At 54.5% G+C, this 20,342-nt stretch overlaps 1 protein-coding gene across 6 annotated transcripts in view; it reads right to left on the bottom strand.

Annotated features, from left to right (window-relative positions):
• The window catches only part of TOM1 (target of myb1 membrane trafficking protein), a 41,411-nt gene extending 21,632 nt beyond the window's left edge, over window positions 1-19,779 (bottom strand). For 3 of the 6 annotated variants that reach the window (XR_002341063.1, XM_021081486.1, XM_021081487.1), the window contains exon 1: window positions 19,500-19,736. Coding sequence is in view for 4 of the 6 variants with exons in the window: in XM_021081486.1 (XP_020937145.1) it covers window positions 19,500-19,551 (52 nt within the window). In the remaining 2 variants the exon portion in view is untranslated. Of the gene's footprint in view, window positions 1-17,086; window positions 17,250-19,499 lie in introns of all 6 variants that reach the window. The other 3 variants (XR_002341064.1, XM_021081489.1, XM_021081488.1) reach the window with 3 other exon arrangements.
• Window positions 19,780-20,342: the final 563 nt, after the last annotated feature.

The raw sequence follows: 20,342 nt of genomic DNA, 5'->3' as shown, positions 1-20,342 counted from the left end.
CCTCCCATTTTGTCACTTGTTTCTTACAGCAGCCATGCAAGGCTGGGGGGAAGCCACAGCTGCGTCTGCCACATGGACGAGCAGGGACAGGGGTTCAGTGGGCCTGGCCTTCGAGTGCTTGTTTTTTTCTTTTTTTCAGACCACACCTGTGGCATGTGGACGTTGCCAGGCTAGGGGTTGAAGTGGAGCTGCAGCTGCCAGCCTACGCCACAGCCACAGCGAGACAGAATGGGAACTGAAGACCTACCGAAGACCTACACCACGGCTCATGGCAACACCGGATTCTTAACCCCTTGAACGAGGCCAGGGATTGAACCGGCATCCTTTTGGATGCTAGACAGGTTCAGAACCTACTGAGCCACAAAGGGAGCTCCCTGGTTTTTTTTTTGTTTTTGTTTTTGTTTTTTGCCGCACCCACGGCATGTGCAAGTTCCTGGGCCAGGGATTGAACCCGAGCCACAGTTGTGACCTGTGTCATAGCTGCAGCAACACCAGATCCTTAAGCCACTGTGCCCCCAGGGAACTTCCGTCAGAGTGCTTGTTTTTGACACGACAATACAGAGACGGGGTTTGTTTTACATTTGCAGACATATGTTCCTTTTTGACTTTTTAATTATCTTCTGACTTGGAAACCATTCACATGGTTCAAAACTCCCAAAGAGGCATAGAATGGAGAGTAAACCTACCTGCCTCCCCCCCTCCCAGCTCCCCCCTCCCAGAGGCCCCCACTTGTCACCAGTTTCCTCTCAAATCTCCTGGAGACATTCGTTACCTCCAAAGCCAAGGACATGAGGTAGTTTAAATCCCTACTCTGTTACCAGCAGGAGGCCTGGCACTGGCCGTCCCCTTTGAGCCAACTTGTCTGTAGACAGGTGGACGGACACCCAGCCGCCCTACAGAACCGCCCTGGGGAGTCTGATGATGCAAACCAGGCATCTGCACGGTACTTGGTGCAAAACGGTGCTCAGTAAGTGGTGGCGGGTCTTTTTTCTTTTTTTAATAGAGGTGAAAATCAATTATCTTTTTAGGGCCACATCCAAAGCATATGGATGTTCCAAGGCCAGGGGTCGAATTGGAGCCGCAGTACCAGCCTACGCCACAGCTGCAGCAATGTTGGAGCCAAGCCACCTCTGCGACCTGTGCCATAGCTTACAGCAATGCCACGTCCTTAACCCACTAAGCGAGGCCAAGGATGGAACCCAAACCCTCATGGATACTAGTTGTGTTCATTACCAGTGAGCCACAACAGGAACTCCCTAAAAGTAACCACTTTAAAGTGTGCAGCTCAGTGGCACTCCGTGCGTTCATGGTGCTGGGCGACCGTGCTACCTGGCTCAGGCTGTGCTCATTCTGACGGCGAGGTCTCTAGGCTAGGAGTCCGCTACGGGTTCCTCTAGGCCTGTCCAGGCCACAGTCAGCGACCCCTGGTTGGAGATCTGCTCGGTGCAGGGTCTGGGGCGGCTGCTGTTCGTTACTCTAGTGTGAGAGGCGGTGGGTGAACGGTGAACACGGGGACAGGATGTGCCAGGACGCTCAGAAAGTGCCCTCCCAGCCTTTGCTCCGGCCGGTCTCCTTGACCTCCGCACCTCCTAGATCCATCCTCACGCAGCCCCGGCTTTAGGACAAGTTCCAGCAGAGTGCAGAGACCATTTTGTCCCCTGTGGTCTGTTAGGCACAGGCCTGCATGTTTGCCATCGCTCAGGCTGTGTGACGAGACAGGACGTGGCCAGAGTTCAGGGTGCACGAGGGAGACCCTTGGTGTCCTGACTCAGGACACTGGCCAAGCTCCCCCTGGTCATGGTTGTGTCCTTAGAGCTCACACCTGCGGCCTCAGCACACCTGCAGGCACAGCGCTGTGGGCCACGGGCGCGTCCCAGGAGCCTCAATGGCCTGGTGCACAGAGCCCATCATTCCACGCGATGGTGCGAGGGCAGGTCCACACCCTGCCCCGTGCACGGGCTGGCTGAGGCTCAGGGAGGCCAGGGACCCCTTGCTGTCGCACAGCTACTGACGTGCCAGGCCTGCTCTAGGCACTGGGATGCACTCTGGACAGAGGGACATGGTCCCCACCCTGTGGCGCCTGGAGGGGCCGAGCTCTGAGCCAGGCCCCCCAGAACAGAGGGGACAGACTCCGCGGGACTGGGCAGGGCCTTGGCCAGCCCATGCTGTAGGGCAGAGCCTGGGATGGGTCGGCACAATCAGCGGCTCCCGAAAACAGTGGCTTCTGTGACCTTGATTTTGAAACTGGCCTGACTTCAGTTCCACCCTGGATCCCCCATGGGTCCTGAGGGCTGGACACACTCCAGGCAGCTGAGGCATCCAGGTACCGACCCAGCAGCAGGTTGGGTTGCTCTGCTCCCTGGGCTACGCCTGGGAGGGGATGAAGAAGGGCTCCCTTTAAAAGAGTGAAAGACAGGAGTTCCCGTTGTGGCGCAGTGGTTAACGAATCCGACTAGGAACCATAAGGTTGCCGGTTCGGTCCCTGACCTTGCTCAGTGGGTTAACGATCCGGCGTTGCCGTGAGCTGTGGTGTAGGTTGCAGACGCGGCTCGGATCCCGCGTTGCTGTGGCTCTGGCGTAGGCTGGCAGCTACAGCTCCGATTCAACCCCTAGCCTGGGAACCTCCATATGCTGCGGGAGCGGCCCAAGAAATAGCACCAAAAAAAAAAAAAAAAAAAAAGAGTGAAAGACAGACTCGTTCATCCCACAATTGCGTCCCAGGTGTGGCTTCTCTGTGCCAGACTTCCCACCCCGGGGGACACACACACCCACTCAACCACATACGAAGAACCAAAGAGAGCTGGACAAGTGCCCCTCTGAGTGCAGGGGGCCTGGCCCTACTTCGGAGGGGCAGGGGGACAGTGGCTGCTCAACCATGTAGAACCGTGCCTGCTTTGGTAGTCATGGTTCAGTGACAACCCCCCCCCAACACTGCACCCCTGGCACGAAGGCCGGAAGGTTTGTCAGGATGGTTCCGACTGCCTCAAATGGGCCCCCCAGTCCTGCCAACCCCAGCTCCCAATGTTCCAGCCTGTCTGTTCCCTTCCCACCGTGCCCTCTGCCACTGCCCCCGCTGGGCACAGGCCGTCCCTCAGCCACGGCGTCAGCTCTTCAGGCCTTGCTCCCCCAATCCCTTCTCCACGCTGACCCAAAGCCAACTTTCTGAAGCTTGGGAGGGACTGTGTTCCTCCTGCACCCAAATCCCTTCAAAGGCTCCCTAGCCACCTGCTGCCGGGCCCAGAGGCCCTTCCGCAACGGCAATACCTTAACCTCCCAAGCTGTACGCTAGGGAACACCAAGCACCGTTAGCTGCTTATATAAAGGTGGCTTAATCCTCACACCCAGGCCCCTCCATCACAGCTGTGTCCCTGGCTTCGGACCCTCACGTGACCAATAAGTCACAAGGCGTGGAGAGGTCACATGGAGGTGAGGGAGGGATGGCCTGGTCTCCCATCGGGGGTCAGGGAGCCCTGCTTTCCCAGAAGGATCCGTCTGACCATGCAGGCCACCTGCCCCCTCCTCCTGGACCCCCGGCTCCACCAGCAGGCTTCTCAGGGACTCCTCCGTCACATGCCCTTGTGACATCCCCCAGTGACCGCTGAACACAACTGGCACCTCCCTTCCCCTGGGGGAGAGTGGCAAGGATTTAGAAGGATTATGACCATTTTGGTTCTTTTATTTATTTATTTTTTGGCTGTGCCCGTGGCATGTGGAAGTTCCTGGACCAGGGATTGAACCTGAGCCACAGCAATGACAATGCTGGATCCCTAACCTCTAGGCCACTAGGGAACTGGAATTATGATGGTTTTGGAAAGTCAAGTGGGCTATTAGGCAGACAGCTGGGATATTTATAAGTAAGAGGAAAGTTACCCCAAGGGACCAAGGTGGCTGCAGCAGGACCCCTGGAGCATGAGTCTGATGCCAACCTAAGCACAGACGGCAAGGTCTTTTTTCTCCTTTTAATTTTTTTTTTGGTCTTTTTTTGATCTTTTTAGGGCCACACCTGTGGCACAGGAAGGTTCTCAGGCTAGGGGTCTAATTGGAGCTGTTGCCTCTGGCCTACGCCAGAGCCACAGCAACACCAGATCCAAGCCACGTCTGTGACTTGCACAACAGCTCATGGCAATGCCGGATCCTCAACCCACTAACCAAGGCCAGGGATAGAACCTGCTACCTCATGGTTCCTAGTCGGATTTGTTTCTGCTGCGCCACAACAGAAATTCCTTTCTTTCCCCCTGTTCTTTTCTTTTTTTAGGGCTACGCCCACGGCATATGTAAGTTCCTGGGCTAGGGGTTGAAGCAGAGCTGCAGCTGCCAGCCTACACCACAGCCACAGCAATGCGGGATCCGAGCTGCATCTGTGACCTATGCCACAGCTCATGGCAATGCTGGATCCTTAGCCCACTGAGCGAGGCCAGGGATCGAATCTGTGTCCTCATGGACACTATGTTGGGTTCTTAACCCGCTGAGCCATAATGGGAACTCCTGGCAAGGTCTTTAGTTTTCAGTGCCAGCCGTGGGCAGAGCCATTCAGAGGATGGAGTATTTTGGAGGGAGAAGGGGGCGCTTCTGTCCGTCTAAATGGGGCGGTGGGGGGGGGGAGGGAAGAGGCCGGAGAGGCCCGAGAGCCACCTGAGCGATCCTGGAGAAGTAGGGCGTGCCCAGACCCCTCTCAGGTCTCGGCGTAGACCGCAAGGCTGGGCAGAGACTTCCTTCATAAAGATGTCCAGTGGCAGGCGTGCTCAATTAAGAACAGAAATTTAAAGCCACGGGTATCTGAGGATATGCGTTTTGTTTTTGGTTTTAACCACAGAAGTGAACTCAGCTGGCTATTTTAAGAAGGGGGAATAAAAACACTGACAACGGTTCCCAGGTCCAAAAGAATGACGGCTGACCTCCCGAGCTCTGGGCTGGTGGCAGTAACCTCGGAGGCCCTGGGTGGCAGTGGCTCTGCCCTTGTCCCCACCTCCTGAAGAAGCCAAGCCCTGCAAACTGCCTGCCGTTGTCCAGGGCTGGCAGGGGGTGGATGGGGGCCTCTAGGCACCCATCTGTCTGCTCTGCAGTCTGTCCTCTCCGTGTGGGGCTGGTGTGGACACAGCCAGGGTGGTGGCACGGCTTTTGGGGGCGGGGGGACGAGTCTGGCCCCACATCTGAACTTGGAGACCAGGGCCAAGATCCGGGCCGGGGCCTCGGTTTCCTCCTCTGCGAAACCGGGAGGAGCCCGCCTCCCTCACAGGCCTCGAGGCTTTTCAGCCAGAGGGGAGGGCGACAGGTAACTGCCAAGCGCCGTGACCGTGACTTGGGCCGAGGACAGGAATGAGTGGCCACCAGAGACGCTCCCGAGCCAGGCCCCTGGCGCAGCCCGTTCGTCCTCCAGGGCACCCCGAGTACCTGGAGAGCCCCCACCTTGGCCGTGGGGGTGGCCCTGCTTTGCAGGAGGCCATTTCTGCAGGTGCTCAGGGGACCCGAGGTCGGTGTGGGTGTGAGCCACACCCAGCAGCTCCTGCCCAGGTCGGCCCCCCGGGGGAGCAGCCTAGAGCCTTCTCCCCGCCACCCTGCGTTCGGGCACCGAGTCCTGAGGGTTCCGGCTGCTCCGGGTACCTCGGAGCTGTCTACCTCATCATCACAGTGACAGCTCTGGTTCCGGCCCAGCCCTTCCCCACTCTCCCCTTCCAACAGGAATCTGAGCAGCACTGTTCCCTGTCTCAATGTCGTCCATGACCCCCCCACCACCCAGGGGTCAAGACCTGGACCTCAGCAGGGGCGGAGAGGGACACTGGCTCGGCCTTGATGTGCTGTATACTCCCTTCCTCTGCGGCCTGTGCTCTCCTGTGTCCGGGCTTCCACCTGGGATGCCCGGTTCTCAGTTGACAACCAGACCCCCCCCCCCGCCCCCAACCCCGAACTTGCTGGGCTCTCAGATGCACCAAGCACGGGCTCGGCACTTCACACCAGCTCGGCTACCCCCACCACATCCAGGGCAGAGGATGGATAAACTGAGGGGCACAGAGAGGCCAGTGGCTTGGCCATGGTCACACAGCTTGTATGCTGAGAGTGGAGATCAGAATCCAAAGAGGTCTGGTTCCCCGGTCTGTACTTAACCACCAGGTTATGTGCCTCTCACACACACTGAACGCGCGTCCTCCAGGCCCCGGGAGACGTGGCAGAACAAACCCACCCGGTGCCACCCTCAGGACGCCTACAGTCCACAGGGAGGCCACAGTGACCTGACAAAAGGCAAAAATGCCACGAGAAAAACAAGCAGGCGCTGGGCAGTACCAGGGGGTGAGATTCGGATATGCCCACGGGAGCCCAGCGTCAGCCCTGCAATGCTGCCTCTGACAGGGTCAACTGTGCCAGCCTGCATCGTGCACTGCGGTGGTAATACCGTGGACAACAGTGACAGGTGACCAGCCTTCACTGATGTCAGCCTGGGCAGGACGCCGCATGTACCTCCTCTCTTGTCACCCCCTAGAGCCCCCACTGCGTGTGGGGGCAGTCGACACCCACGCCGTGAAGTGGAGGCAAAGGAGATGCAGAGCTGGCCTGGGGGGGCTCTGGGCCGGGTGCTCTCAAGACCTCTGCCCCCGTCTGCCTTGGGTGGACTCTCAGCGCTGGGGACATTTCTGTCTCACTGGGGCCCATTCTCTGGTTGGGACGGGAGCAGAGGTTCGTCCAGCATCTACAGAAGGGCTGGCTGAAGCCCCAGGCCACCTCAGCGCTCCAACTCAGCACTGAGCACCTGTCCCCACCCTGCCCCGGGAACATTCCTGGTGTTTCACTGACCCTACGCTCCCTCTTCCACTCTTGAGCGCCTCTGACATTGGGATGTTTCTCCAAACGACCTGTCAGAGCTCAGCTGGCAGTTTCTTCTTTCTCGATTCAATGAAGCATGGTTTGCAAATCGCAAAGAACTGTCTTTAAGGCGAAGGCCAACGGCAGCCCTAGTTCCACCCTGACTATGACCTCGTTCAGGCAGGGCTCACCGACCCAGGGGACAGGGACAGAATGGCAGGTAGCTGACCATGACCAAGTGAGCAGGGACATGACACGCCAGCTCCAGCCAGAGGCTCCTCTTCCCACGACCGGTGCCCCCGCAAGGGTCCTTTCATTCAGACCACATGCAACTCTGCAGTGTAACAGCCACCAACTAATACCACTCAAAGGAACCACGGTGACCCTTTGGGGAGACGTCCTTCTGGTCTAGAAGATTTCCTTTTTTACTGCTCAGGCTTCAAAAAACAAAATTTTCAAAAAAAATTTTTTAAAAATGTATAAGGCTATGGTGCTTATGGCTTGTTTTTAAGTAAGAGTCCTATTCTGTACCTTTTGAGATGCGCTGAAGTACTTATGAATGAAATGATAGGATGTTTGGAATCTGCTGTGAGCAGCGCGCACCCCTCCGTGCCCCTCCCCTCCCCTCCCAACCCACCACCTGCCTCCAGCCCTTGCCCGGCGCCCCTTTATCCCATCTGCCCCCGCAACTGCCTGCCAGATGCCCTCTTCCTGCCCATCTAGTCTCCCTCCCACGACACGCTCTGAGCAGCTGCTGTTTGAGGAGCCTGTGCCAGGTGCCAGGCGCTGGAGAGGCAAAGAAGAAGAACAGAGTCCCTGTCCCTGGGGACAGGGACAGTGCGAACAGCTGGACAGACGTGTTCAGTGCAAAATGACAAGTGCCGGGACTGAGGTCAGTCCAGGGTGCTGGGGGCGCCGGAGGAAGGGTCGGCACCTGCAGGGCCCGGGAAGGCTTCAACAACGAGGAGGTGCCGTCTGAGCTGCGCACAGAGCGGCCAGGCTGAGGAAGGCCGGGGAGGGACGTTCTGGTGGAGGAGGAGCACGCGCTGAACAGATGAATCAAGGATGAGAAACTGAGGATGGCGCGTAGGGGAGGAGAGAAGACGGCCTTGAGGGTCCGTCTAAAGGACTGGGGAGAAGGGAAATCAGGGAGGGAGAAGAGGCAGGGTGAGACCTGGAAGACGGAGGAGCCTGCAGGAGGCTGGGGTCCAGGAGGGAGTGGGGGGGCCGGAGGAGGAGGAGGAGGAGGAGGAGGAGGAGGAGGAGGAGGAGGGAAACGATGCCGAGAGCTCGGCAGACCAATCCTGGAAGCTGGACAGAGGGAATCAGGCATAGACCCCCCCCAGCCACTCCTCCCTGCCCCCACCAAAGCAGACATCTCACCCCCATGGGCCAGCACCCAGCCCTGATCCCCGGGGTGCATGGGGTGTCTGCGGGGCTGAGGAGGGGAGGGGAGGGGAGAGCCTTATTCCAGGCTCCTTCCTGTTTCTCTTCTGGGCACCAGCATGGGAGAAAAAGTGCCTGGAGGTTGGGCCGGGGGGCCATATGCTCAGGACACAAAGCCTACGTGCTCAGGACGTTGAAAGAGAGCACGGGAAAGACCCTGCTGAGCTGTCCAAGCAACCCCGACACTGTCCAGCTTCAACTTCTTGCCAGGGGAGCCCAGTGCCCGGGCAGGTCTCCTATCTGTCTTGCAGCCATTGCACCCCGAAGCCTGGAGGCAGAATGGGGTGTGGAGACCCGGCCTTCTTCCAGCTTCCCACTCCCTGCGGGGTCTGCCCTGACCCCCGGAGGCCTTCCCCTCCACAGGCTGGGCCAACAGCATTTGGCATGGACCACAGCTATAAGCTCTATTCAGTGATAAAATAATTCTGTAGTATTTACTTCTTTTGTTTCTTTGTCTCTCCCATTAGGCTGCGAGCTCAAGGGTGGAGATTACAGCTCATGAGTCATCGAATGCTCTACACCAGACAAACAGGACCGGGCCTGTGAAAAACCTGCTGTACGTGTTTGATGAATGACTGAATGAAGGATGAGGCCATATTCCCCAGGACAATAAACCCTCAGAGCACTTTAAGTGAAACACTCCCGCTCTTGGGTCCTCTTGGCTCCCTAGGAGAGGTTAGGTAGAAATCCCAACCTTTCTTCCACTCAGCAGGCCTAGGAATAATTTCAAAAAGGATCACGTCCCTCCCTAATGGGACCTGCGCGCTACCATCCTCAGTTCCTGGGACCGCTCCGCACTGGACGTGACCTCACCCTTCCCATCGACGCCCTTGGGACAAGGCCAGCGTGCTGTCCATGCGGCACGCGCTGTGGGAACACACCCACCTGCCCACGTTGGATACGGTGTTTGTGTTAATTCACCCTGAACATGTTAGATGTGTACCAACTCTACTGCATGGAGCTGACTCCAGCCGATTCTGTGAAAAGACACTCTCCGCTGGCCACGCTGTTCAGTCTCTCCTGCAGCTAGAAGAGGCCCTGTGACCCAGCTCTGAGGCATAAAAGGAATTCGCTTCCCCAGCGGCTCCTGGGGATGGTTTTGCTCTCCTGATAACAGAGGCAGGGCGGCGCGTACCTTCCCCTGTGCTTTCTGTTAAGCGGGGACAAGCGGGAGGAGGAAACCAATACCCTAAAGGGGGGCGGCGGGGGGGGGGAGAAGAAATACACAAAAGCACCCTTATGAGCAAACTCATCCCAGATGGACCCTGGACCCAGACATTTTCACTCCAAAGGCAACCCGGCAGGTATCTTTTATTTCTAAGGTAACTGGCACAACAATGTAAATCAACTATAATTTAAAAATGTAAAAAAAAAATAATTCTAAGGGGAAGCATGGGGTGGACAAGTTAGGAGAGTGGGATCTGGACACAGGCAAAGCCCACTTCAAGTCCTGACCTGAGCATTCATTAGCTGTGTGACTCCGAATAAATTCCTTAACCTCTCTGTGCCCTAGTTCCTCCCTGCAGAACAGAGATAACCAAAGCACTCACCTTCCAAGGCTGTGTGAGCAGGAAATGACAAGATGCATTTCAGGGGCTTTGTGTCCCACCAAGCACAACAGCCAGCACCAAGACAAAAACATCAACCCCCCAAGACACTGAAAATTTCAAGCATTCCCAGGAAATAGATTTTTAAATCACATATATGCAGAAGTCCTTTTTTTTTTTTTTTTTTTTTTTCTCTCCTGGCCAGCAAACTGCCCTGAAGGCTACTTTCCCAATGAACTGCTCTTTCCAGACCTAGCATGGAAAGTTCCATCAGTTTCCTAAGTTGCTGAGCCACCCTTCCTCAAAACCCTGGCTGCCTCTCCTCTACCATTTGGTAACCACAGGCCACAAGACGAACTCCAAAATATCTTACAGAAGGCTAGCTTCTGCAACCCATAATTTTAAAGCTGCTATAACAAACGACAGTACCCATATGAAGAAAGTTAGATGAAGGAGGGCTTTAAAAAACTATCCTGGGAAGAAGGAGCAAGGCTGTGAAAGCAGAGGCTTGAAGTGGATGGTGGTCAAGGTGTATAAGACATTTCTTTTTTTAAATTTTTATTTATTTATTTACTATTTTTAGGGCCACATATGGAGGTTCCCAGGCTAGGGGTCAAATTGGAGCTACAGCTGCAGGCCTACGCCACAGCCACAGCAACACCAGATCCATGCCGGTCTGCGACGTATACCACAGCTTCCGGCAATGCCGGATCCTTAACCCACTGAGTGAGGCCGGGGATCAAACCCACAACCTCATGGTTCCTAGTTGGATTTGTTTCTGCTGCACCATAAAGGGAACTCCACTTTCCTTTTTTTTAAAAAAACCTATCTATCTGTCTGTCTGTCTACTGGGACATTTAAGAGATTGCTCATGCCATCGTGGAGGCTTGGCAAGTTTAAAGTCTGCAAGATAGGCTGGCAGGCTGAAGATCCAGAGAACAGATGCAGCTCAAGTCCAAAGGTGGTTTGAACCAGCAGAATTCCCTCTTCTGGGGAGGCCCATCTTTCTTCTAGTGAGACCTTCAACTGATTGGACAAGGCCCACCCACACTATGGAGGGAAATCTGCTTTTCTCAAAGTCTGACTTAAATGTTAATTTCATCTAAAAAAAATAACCTTCACAGAAACATCTAGAATAATGGGGCTTTTTTGGTCTTTTTTAGGACCAAACCGTGACACATGGAAGTTCCCAGGCAGGGTGTTGAATTGGAGCTGCAGCTGCTGGCCTAGGCCACAACCACAGCAATGCGGGATCCAAGCTGCATCTGTGACCTATGCCGTAGCTTGCAGCAATGCCTGATCTTTAACCCACTGAGCAAGGCCAGGGATTGTACCTGGATCCTCATGGATACTAGTTGGGTTCTTAACCTGCTGAGCCACAATGGGAACTCCCTAGAATAATGTTTGGCTAAATATCTGGGTACCATGGCCTGGCCAAGTTGATACATGAATTTAACTGTACCAAGGGTTTAATCCTGCATCAATGCAAACAAGTTCCATTCGAACAGGGGGAACGCCTCTGTCTGGTTTCAGCCTACTTGGCCTGGCCAGCTCCTCCTCCCTTGGCTCCTTCCTTCCCTTCTCTACCTCCCCCATCAGAAGCAAAGCCCAGTTCCTCCCCATGGGACCTGCGCAGCTGTCTGGTCTCCCTGGCATTTTTCAGTGCTCTGTCTAGTGCCAAGTTACTGGCGTCCGTGGAGGCAAGGCCCCTGAACCCAGATCTTCTGATGCAGGATCTAAGCTCTGACCCTATTCAGATCACTTACATCCGAGGAACCAAAACGTGCCACCTGGGGTCACACGAGGCGGGCTCACAGGGCCAATCTAAAGACATTTTTACAGCTGCCTCTTTAATGTAGAGTAGAAGGGAAAAAACACAAACTAGCTCATCAAAGTCATGATTTCAGGACATCACTACAGAGGATAAGGTCAAATTTTAAAAGATGAGCCAACAAAAGGAAAACACTATGAAAATGAAACTAGAGGTGGTACATGAAGGGCAGGCAGACGTCTGGAGACCGCTAGTCTAGACCGAGACCTCCTTGGTAAGGAGCTAAAGAGTTAACTTGTCCTGAATCCCCCTGCTTCTCATGGGGTGATGGCCCCCAAGCTAATAAGAAGACACTGAGGGTTTTTGTTTTTTGTTTTTCTCAAACCAGAAGGGCGGAAATCCGGGACTTTACTCTTGTTTCTTGGAGCTCAGGGAGGGAACAAAACCTATTCACCAGTTCCATCTGTAGGGTCAGGCAAAGGCTTTAATTCCCAAGCCGGAATCGGCCCCACCCCAGAGCCTGAAACCTGACCCGTCTGTGAATGTGGCTGCTGCCCAGCCAGGGACTGCTCATTCCCAGTGACACCAAGACCAGACAGAGGCTGCGCTGGAGCCAGAGCCCTGGGTGGGCACCTTGCTCCACCATGAACTCAGACTATGCCCCAGGAAGGATGATAACACAGGGTGAAAAGAAAATCACAATAGCTACTAACAATTATGGACAATTACTATTTGGCGAGCACGGGCCAAGTGCTTCACAACAACCTTTCTAGCAGCAATGCAGCAATCCCAACTGATACGTGCTATTATCATCCTTATTTTATGGAAAGGAAACTGGAGAACAGAGAGGTTAAGTGACCTGCTGCAGGTAACAAAGCAGGTGAAGGATAACCCAGGACTCAGACTACCTGGTCTGACCTAGGAGCTCATTCTGGACGCCTTACTTTGTACCACGTGGCCAGGTGACCCAAAGCCCTTTCTAGACATTAGTCCCTGTTATTCTCAAGACAGAAATTTGGGCTTCTAACCTGGTACCAGCACTAGGATCAAGCAACCGGAGCTTCCAGACATAAGGGCTCCCCAGGACACACAATGAGAAGTGGTAGGGATTCTGACTCGGGGTCCAGGGCTGGAGTATCCTCAAGCATCTCTGATGGGGGTGCTCTTGAGACCCCACTTTAAAGAACAATGCCCTCCATCATTCTGCCCCTGGCCAGCCGGTCTGGCCCAGAGATCAGCAAACTCTAAACTCACATGCCAAATGCACCCTGCTTTTATATGGCCCCAAAGCTAATGGTCTCCACCTCTTTTTTTTGTTGTTGTTGCTTTTTAGGGCCATACCTGTGGCTTATGGAGGTTCCCAGGCTAGAGGTCCAATCGGAACTACAGCTGCTGGCCTGTACCACAGCCACAGCCACATTAGATGCGAGCTGTGCTGCAACCTGTACCACAGCTCACAGCAACACCAGAACCTTAACCCACTGAATGAGGCCAGGGATCGAACCAGCGACCTCAAGTTCCTAGGTGGATTCATTCCCACTACGCCACGATGGGAACTCCTAATGGTCTTTACATTTTTATTAAAAAATTTTTAATTAAAAAATTTTTTTTTGTCTTTTATCTTTTTAGAGCCACACCTGTGGCACATGGAGGTTCCGAGGCTAGGGGTCTAATAGGAGCTGTAGCTGCCGGCCTACGCCAGAGCCATGGCAACACCAGATCTGAGCCGCACCTGCGACTTACACCACAGCTCACAGCAACGCCGGATCCCTAACCCACTGCGCGAGGCCAGGGATCCAACCCGCAACCTCATGGTTCCTAGTTGGATTTGTTTCTGTTGCGCCATGACGGGAACTCCTAAAAACTTTCTTATAGTTGATTTCCAATGTTCTGTCAATTTCTGCTGTACAGCAAAGTGACCCACTTTTACGCTCTCGCACACACACACACGCACACACAGGCACACGCACACATTCTTTTTCTCACATTATCTCCATCATGTTCCATCACAAGTGACTAGATACAGTTCCCAGCAGGAGCTCATTGCTTCTCCTCTCCAAATGCTATAGTTCGCATCTACTTACCCCTGCTCTTTACATTTTTAAATGGTTGAAAAAAAGAATCCAAAGAAGAACATTTCATGACATGCAAAAATTACGCATAACTCAGATTTCAGGGTCTGTAAATAGAGTTTGACTGGACCAGTCAGGCCCCTTCACTGACTTCCTGTCTGGCTGCTTTTGTGCTCTGATGGCAGAGTAGCTGCCCACAACACTGAAAATACCTACTATCTTGCCCTTTAAGGAAGAAGTTTACAGATCCTGGTCTACCCTGCCCAGCCACGCAGGAATCCTCCCTCCCCCGCGACCTCTGTTTCACACCTCCAGTGACGGGAAGCTCACGAGGGGAGAAGGGCGCCGGGACCGGCTGCTGGCACTGGCCCGACCCCTCCCGCGGCAGCCCGCTCCCCGCTTTGAGCGCTCCTCCGAAAGGGCCATCCCATTCTTCCCTCCGGTGTCAGTCCGTCTCTGTCCTCACTCATCCTCTCAAGGTTTGATCCTCTGGGAAACAGAGGGAGCAAGTGGCACCTCTGGGTTACAGGTTAGGGGAGGGCGGCGGCGAAGGAACGTGACATAGTTAGTAGTGGAACTGGAGCAGGACTCGGAGCTCCAGCCGCCCAGCCTGGTGTCCCCTGACAACACTGCCTGAGTATCCAGTCTGGTTTTCACTCATCGGTCCCCACGTGGTGCCCCCAGAGGTCCCGAGGTGTTCTCTCCCTGCTCGTGCCTGTGGCCTCTTATCGACGATGCCTTCTGGCGGCCTCCTGGCTTGGCCTTCGTGGATCTAAGGGTGGCTCTCCCTGACCTTTCACCTCTCCTGTCCACCCCTCAGTCTTAGGCTCTGGGCTCTTCTCCCATCACATCTGGCCCGCCCCGCCTCCCCCAACTCCTGGGGGGGGGCGTGCATGGGGGGCTGTTCCCCAGGCGCTGCCTGCATTTACTCTCTGTCTTTTGCAGCTCGCTCTCAGGGGGTCAGGTATGTCTCAGCTCAAAGTGCTAGGGGTGAGCTGACACCAGAAGCGGAAAATGAGATTCTTGGCTCGCCCTCTGACCTCTCTCTATAAAACCCAGGCAGTTCAATCTGTCCTCAGAGAATACTTGGAAAGGGTTTGAAAATCCTTGGAAGAAGAGGGCTACGTCAATACCAGCTACCACTCGCTCTCTGGGATCCTTTCAGCCACAGGCTGTGCCAGCGGGAAGCTCTCCTAATAGATAAGGGTAAGTGGACAAAAATGTCATTTGCCATGTCAGGCACAAAGGCAACTGTGGCCATCAAGCTCAGCCACTGCAGCCCCTGAGGGGAAATCAGAAAAGAGAAAAACAGGATACGGGCCCTAGATAGTTAAGATGGCTATCAAAGGAATGATTTCAAAAGGCACAGGCTCTTGAATCTTCCCATACAGGGAAAAGCACTGAAATCATTAACTTGAGACGCCTGTTTTCTTGTGATTAGCATTAATCTTTTGATGTTCAGCTACATGGGGCAAAACACCTCTGTATCCTGGCTCCTTCCTTACCTCTTTATGTTTTTTTCATTTTTTATTTTTTTGCTTTTTAGGGCCGCACCCATGGCACACGGAGGTTCCCAGGCTAAGGGTCTAATCTGAGCCACAGCTGCCGGCCTACACCACAGCTCATGGCAATGCTGGATCCTTAACCCACTGAGTGAGGCCAGGGATTGAACCTGCAACCTCATGGTTCCTAGTGGGATTTGTTTCTGCTGCGCCACGACGGGAACTCCTCCCTTACCTCTTTAGAACAGACCCTCGAGCCACCTGCTAGTCAGGCTATGGTCCTTGGTAAGCTCCTCGGATAAAACATAATTGTCAACGTTTAGGTTGTGTATTTTTTTCTTTTCAGTCGACAGGTGAGTGACCTGGGAATGTGCACAGACCTAGATGTGTGTCATAATCAGAAAAGCTAGTGTGTGGATCCAACAGAACTGTATTAGTTGGAGGGTTGGGTGGCTGCAAATTCCAGCTAAGCGATGATCAGCCAGAGGCAGGGTGGTGAGAGTGCCAGAGAGGACCTGGGGTCTGCAGCCAGAGACACTTGGGTCTGGGGCCCGACCCTAATGGGCTGGGCAACTTTGGGAAGGAATAGTTTCCTCCTCACTTACTTTTAGTGACATGGGAGAAAAATAGCAAAATTTTGTAGGGTTGAAACCGAATCCCACTAAACCTGAGCTCTTTTGCCGAGTTTATGCTTAGCCTCTGCCTAAAGCTTCCATTCCCACACCTGTTCCCCCTCCAGACTGGAGAGCATCAAAGAAAGGCGGGGACTGAAACGGAGCAGGGTCTTCCAAGGCCCTTCCGGGTACAAAAGCTTCTCTGTGTTCCCTGTTTCTCGTTTGTAGGAAAAAAGGTTTCAGCCGCCTAGACCCTCCCTGAGTTCCAAAGGGCAGAGTCAAACAGCTACTAATTAGGGAAGGGAGGGGACACAGAACAAAGGAAAAGCAGTCAAGAAATAATAGTGCAGCAAGAAGGCAGACTCCTAGTTCCTCTTCAGGAGCCTGAACCCTCAGATCCACATCTCTGGGTTCTCACAGGAGCTGGGGCCCCGGCCAGGTGGAGGAGCACAAGCCCGCAGACCCCAGCCGGGACGGAACCAGAAGGCTGAGGACTGAGATTCCTGGAGCACCGCCCTGTACCCTCCCCACCAACCAGTCCGAGGAAGGTCACACACCCTGCAGCCCTCCCCTCCCCGCAATTTTGCCTTTAAAAACTCTTCCCGGAAAACCAGTGGGGAGTTTCAGAGCTTTTGAGCATGAGCAGCCCGCTCTCCTGGCTTGGCCCTTGCAACAAGCCCTTCTCTGCTCCAAGCTCCTCTACGTTTTGCTGTGTTTAGCCTTACCGTGCGTCAGGCACATGAACTTGAGTTGGACAACAGGGCTGGGATACCAGCATGGCACCTGGCTTTGCTCACACACGGTTCCTTTCTTTCTCCTTCCTTCCCTCCTACTATGTGCCAGGTGCCATGCGAAGTGCCAAGGGGCTGGATCTAAGGTCCGGCACCTGTTCTCAGGAAGTCTGGTCCAGCAGGGGAGACACGCCCAACCACTAACAGTGAGACGGCACTTTATTAGTGTGATGACGGTGGAAATAACAAAAGTGATAATGGTGTTTGCTGCCCACTCACAGCAGGCCGGGCCCTCTCCAGGGAGCTCTTACTTCGCTCTCTCAGCCATCCTGAGACGTGGATATGGTTACAACCACCCTTCCACCCAGGAAGAAGCAGAGGCTCGAAGCCCAAAGGCAGAGAGCCAAGAATCCTATGGAGCGAGGCTGATGGGAGGGCATGAAAGCAATGGCTGGGTCTGAAGAGGACAGAGGAGCCCTCAGCGAGGAGGTGATGACGCCTGGGCTTTGAAGGATGCACACCGGAGCAGGCATTGCAGGCAGAGAGAGCAGCAAGCACAAAGAGGGTGTGTGGGGGTGGCTGGAGACTTCGAGTCAAGTGACACTCACCCCTGCTTAGCACCATGAGGATCCACAGTGCTCAGGGTTCTACTCTCAACAGGGGGTGCCGGCAGGGTTGAGAAGAGATTATTTCGTCCCTGCAGTTTACGGAAGTCCAGGCAGCTGATACTAGGTCAATAGTAATCACAAGCAATCAAGGCTGGCGTTGCGTCTTTATCCAAAAAAAAAAGAAAGAAAAAAGAGCAAAAGCATGCAAAGGAGTACTGAGGGCATAACTCAAATGGTAGACATTTTTCATTTCTACTTTTAGAGCCTCTTCAGCTTTGGTTCATATTTCAGTGGCTTTGGGGCATTCAGATCAGCGTTTCCATCATTTCATTGGGGTCTTGGGTGAGTCCTGGCCTCCACCTTCCCTCTCGGGACCTCAGGCTCCTGAGTGAAATGAAGGGGACGGGCTAGAACCAAGGTTTTCAACGTGTGGTTTTTCAATCCAGTGGCTGCCTCAGACCTACAGAGTCACATACTCTGGAGGTGGGGCTCAGCCTTCACTGCTTTAACTAGACTTCCCAGTGGATTCTGAGGAAAGCCTGGGGTCAGAAGAGCCCCAGGGTAAGGACTGTTCCTGCAGTAAGACTTGTTCTGTGCTTTAAGGTATGACGAATTAGTACCATGCTCTTTGGACTGAGTATTTCTTGCCCAAGACAGGTAACCTTTCAGGGTAAAAAGAGGAGCTGCTTTCTTTTGACAACCTAAAGCAGGGAGTACAAGTGAGCTTTGCTATAAAAAGCCTCAGGAATATGTGGCTGACTATCATGAAGTCTCGATTTTGGGGAGGGAGGGTAGGGGGATAAGAACCCTGGAACTTGGCACATGATGAAAGCAGGAGTATCTGCAGTTGCAAAAATAACAATGAGGGAAGAGCTGCCTTCTCTTTTCTGTTTCAAAACAATGACTCACTGGGGTGAGTAGTAGGTGCGGCGGGCAAGTGGTCCTGAGGTGGCAGCTTCCCCTCTCTGGTCCAGGAGCTTCCTGGTGTGTAAATTCTTGACCTTCAGGCTCCTCTTGAAGACATTTGATTACAAAACCTCAGAAGAGCCACAAACGGCCACGGGGGCAATTTCAACATAGCTGGGTTAACAGAATGAAGTGAGGTTTGGTTTCCATGTAAAAGAAAGTCTTGCCTCAAAGATCCAATCTTCCCGGTCTGGACTCAAGGCTAAAGACCATCAAGAAGATGGAGAGTTTCACAGTACTGCCGCGGTTTCTTCATGCAACGAGGCACGCCCAGACTATCCTGGAGAAGTGTCAGCTGTTCGGGTGATGGCCTGTAGGCCCTCCCTGCATTGGTGCGCAGGAATGAATAGCCAAGACCGAGTGGCCAGCCATTTCCAGGAATTCCTGCCCCTCATTTGGTGGTTTCTCAGTTACAATGATAATAAATATTACTTTTTTTTAAAATAGCATCGGTCACGTGCCAGGCAGTGTTCTAAGTACTTTACATGTATTAACGAGTTTAATTTACATAGCAATCCGTGGGGACCATTATTATCCCCTCATCACAGGTGAGGAAACCTCCGTACACAGATGCAACGTCACAAACTAGTAAGTCTCCCGTCAACAGGAGGCCAGAGAATCAGGAGATCTGAGTGTGCCTGTGTCTCAGCCAGAGAGCTTGGCCTTCCCCTCTACTGAGAAATGAAGGAGGCCGAATCAGGTGGTTCCTAAAATCACTCTAAGCTCAGAGTCTGCGGGTCTATGCGGACCATCTGACGCCGGCCGGCGAGCGAGGCCAAGGCAGGCACGTTCCGAGGCTTTGCTTTCAAAGGCCTGGCCTCTTGGCGGAGCGGGTTCCCCAGCGTCTACCCTGGGCCCAAAGGAAGCAGGGCTCTCCGCCGCCCCCCCTGCTCAAGTTGCCCGCCTAAACGCCCCCCCACCCCCGCCCCCGCGCCCTGGTCCTGGGAAAAGGGACTTCCAGCTCTTCTCAGGAATCCGTGTTCGCAGCGCCTGGAGCGCCAGGAAGGAGACGGCGAGAGCCCACCCGGCTGACGCGAGTAGGGGAAGCAACAGGGGAACAGTGGAGGGACCCAAAGGCTGTAAAACCACGCAGTCCCTTTAACCCCCTAAACTTTCTCCCTGGATTCGCGACCCCAACAACCTCACATTGGCCAAGACACGGAGGCCCTGACCCGCCTTCTCTCTTTACCTATTGGCTGCCGTGGGCATTCATCACAAGCCAAGGCTCCCTAATGGACCGCAGCTTTTGTCAATCAAAGTAGGCGGGAGAAGGGGCGGGGCCAGGTTCGGGACAGACAGGCCAGCCTCGCTAGCCTCGCCAGCCTCGTTCTCCTCCTTCCCCACCCAGCCTCCTTCTGGGGTGTGACTGGGGACCTGGAGGCACCCCGGGGGGCAAGGGACGGGCGCGGAGCCCTGCTTTGAGGCTGGGCGGAGCCCTGGGACTCACCGATGCGCTGTCCCACCGGAGAGCTGAACGGGTTCCCCAGGAGAAAGTCCATTGCCGCGGCTGCCGCTGCCACCAAGCCGGGGAATCAGCTGACAGCAACCGCCAGCGCCGCCGACCCGTCACGTGACGCGCTGGACGGTCCTCGGGGAGGCGCGGGTGGGGCGGGGCAGAAGGAGCCAGGAGCGCTGCCGCAGGCCCCGCCCCTGACGAGGAGGGTCGGTCGGCTCCCGAAGGCGGAGGGCGATGACCTCACTGCGGCTTCCTCGGCGTCGGCGGACGTCACGCACCACGTAGGGCGGCTGCGGGTCTTGAGACGTGTGTCCCCCTAAGCCACGCCCTCCATTTTTTTTCTGAGTTTAGGGGCGTGGTCCTTTGATCTCAACAGACCCGGAAAACCCAGCCTCAGACCCGGGAAATGGCTTGTGTGAGGTTACCCAGCAAGCTGAGCCCATAGCCTTTGCTTTTAGTCTCAGCCCCTTAGGACCTCATTATGACTACACAACCACCGCTGGGGTTGACAGCCTCTCTGGCCTGTGGTCTCCCTGCCCTGAGAAGACTCTTCTCTTCGAGGTCTCCTGGCTGCAAGACGTATCTTGCTTGCAGCCCAGATTCCCTTACTTCTCAAATGGGAGGCAAGGGCCAGGGGTTTGTGACGCCTTGACACCGAGAGCCAACTCAAAGAATTGCAGCTGGGGATGGGCTAGAGCTCAGGGTGGCAGAAAGCACACAGATGTCAGGAGTGGGTCCTGGAACCCATCTCTGTCATTCATTTACTGTGTGATTCAAACAGCAAGCTTCCATTTTCTCTGGATTCTGCAATTAGATCAAGGACTCAACTCTTTT

This window comes from Sus scrofa, unplaced genomic scaffold, assembly GCF_000003025.6.
Source record: "Sus scrofa isolate TJ Tabasco breed Duroc unplaced genomic scaffold, Sscrofa11.1 Contig1878, whole genome shotgun sequence".
Taxonomy (NCBI): Eukaryota; Metazoa; Chordata; class Mammalia; order Artiodactyla; family Suidae; genus Sus; species Sus scrofa.
This window is presented reverse-complemented; position numbering and strand designations above follow the sequence as displayed.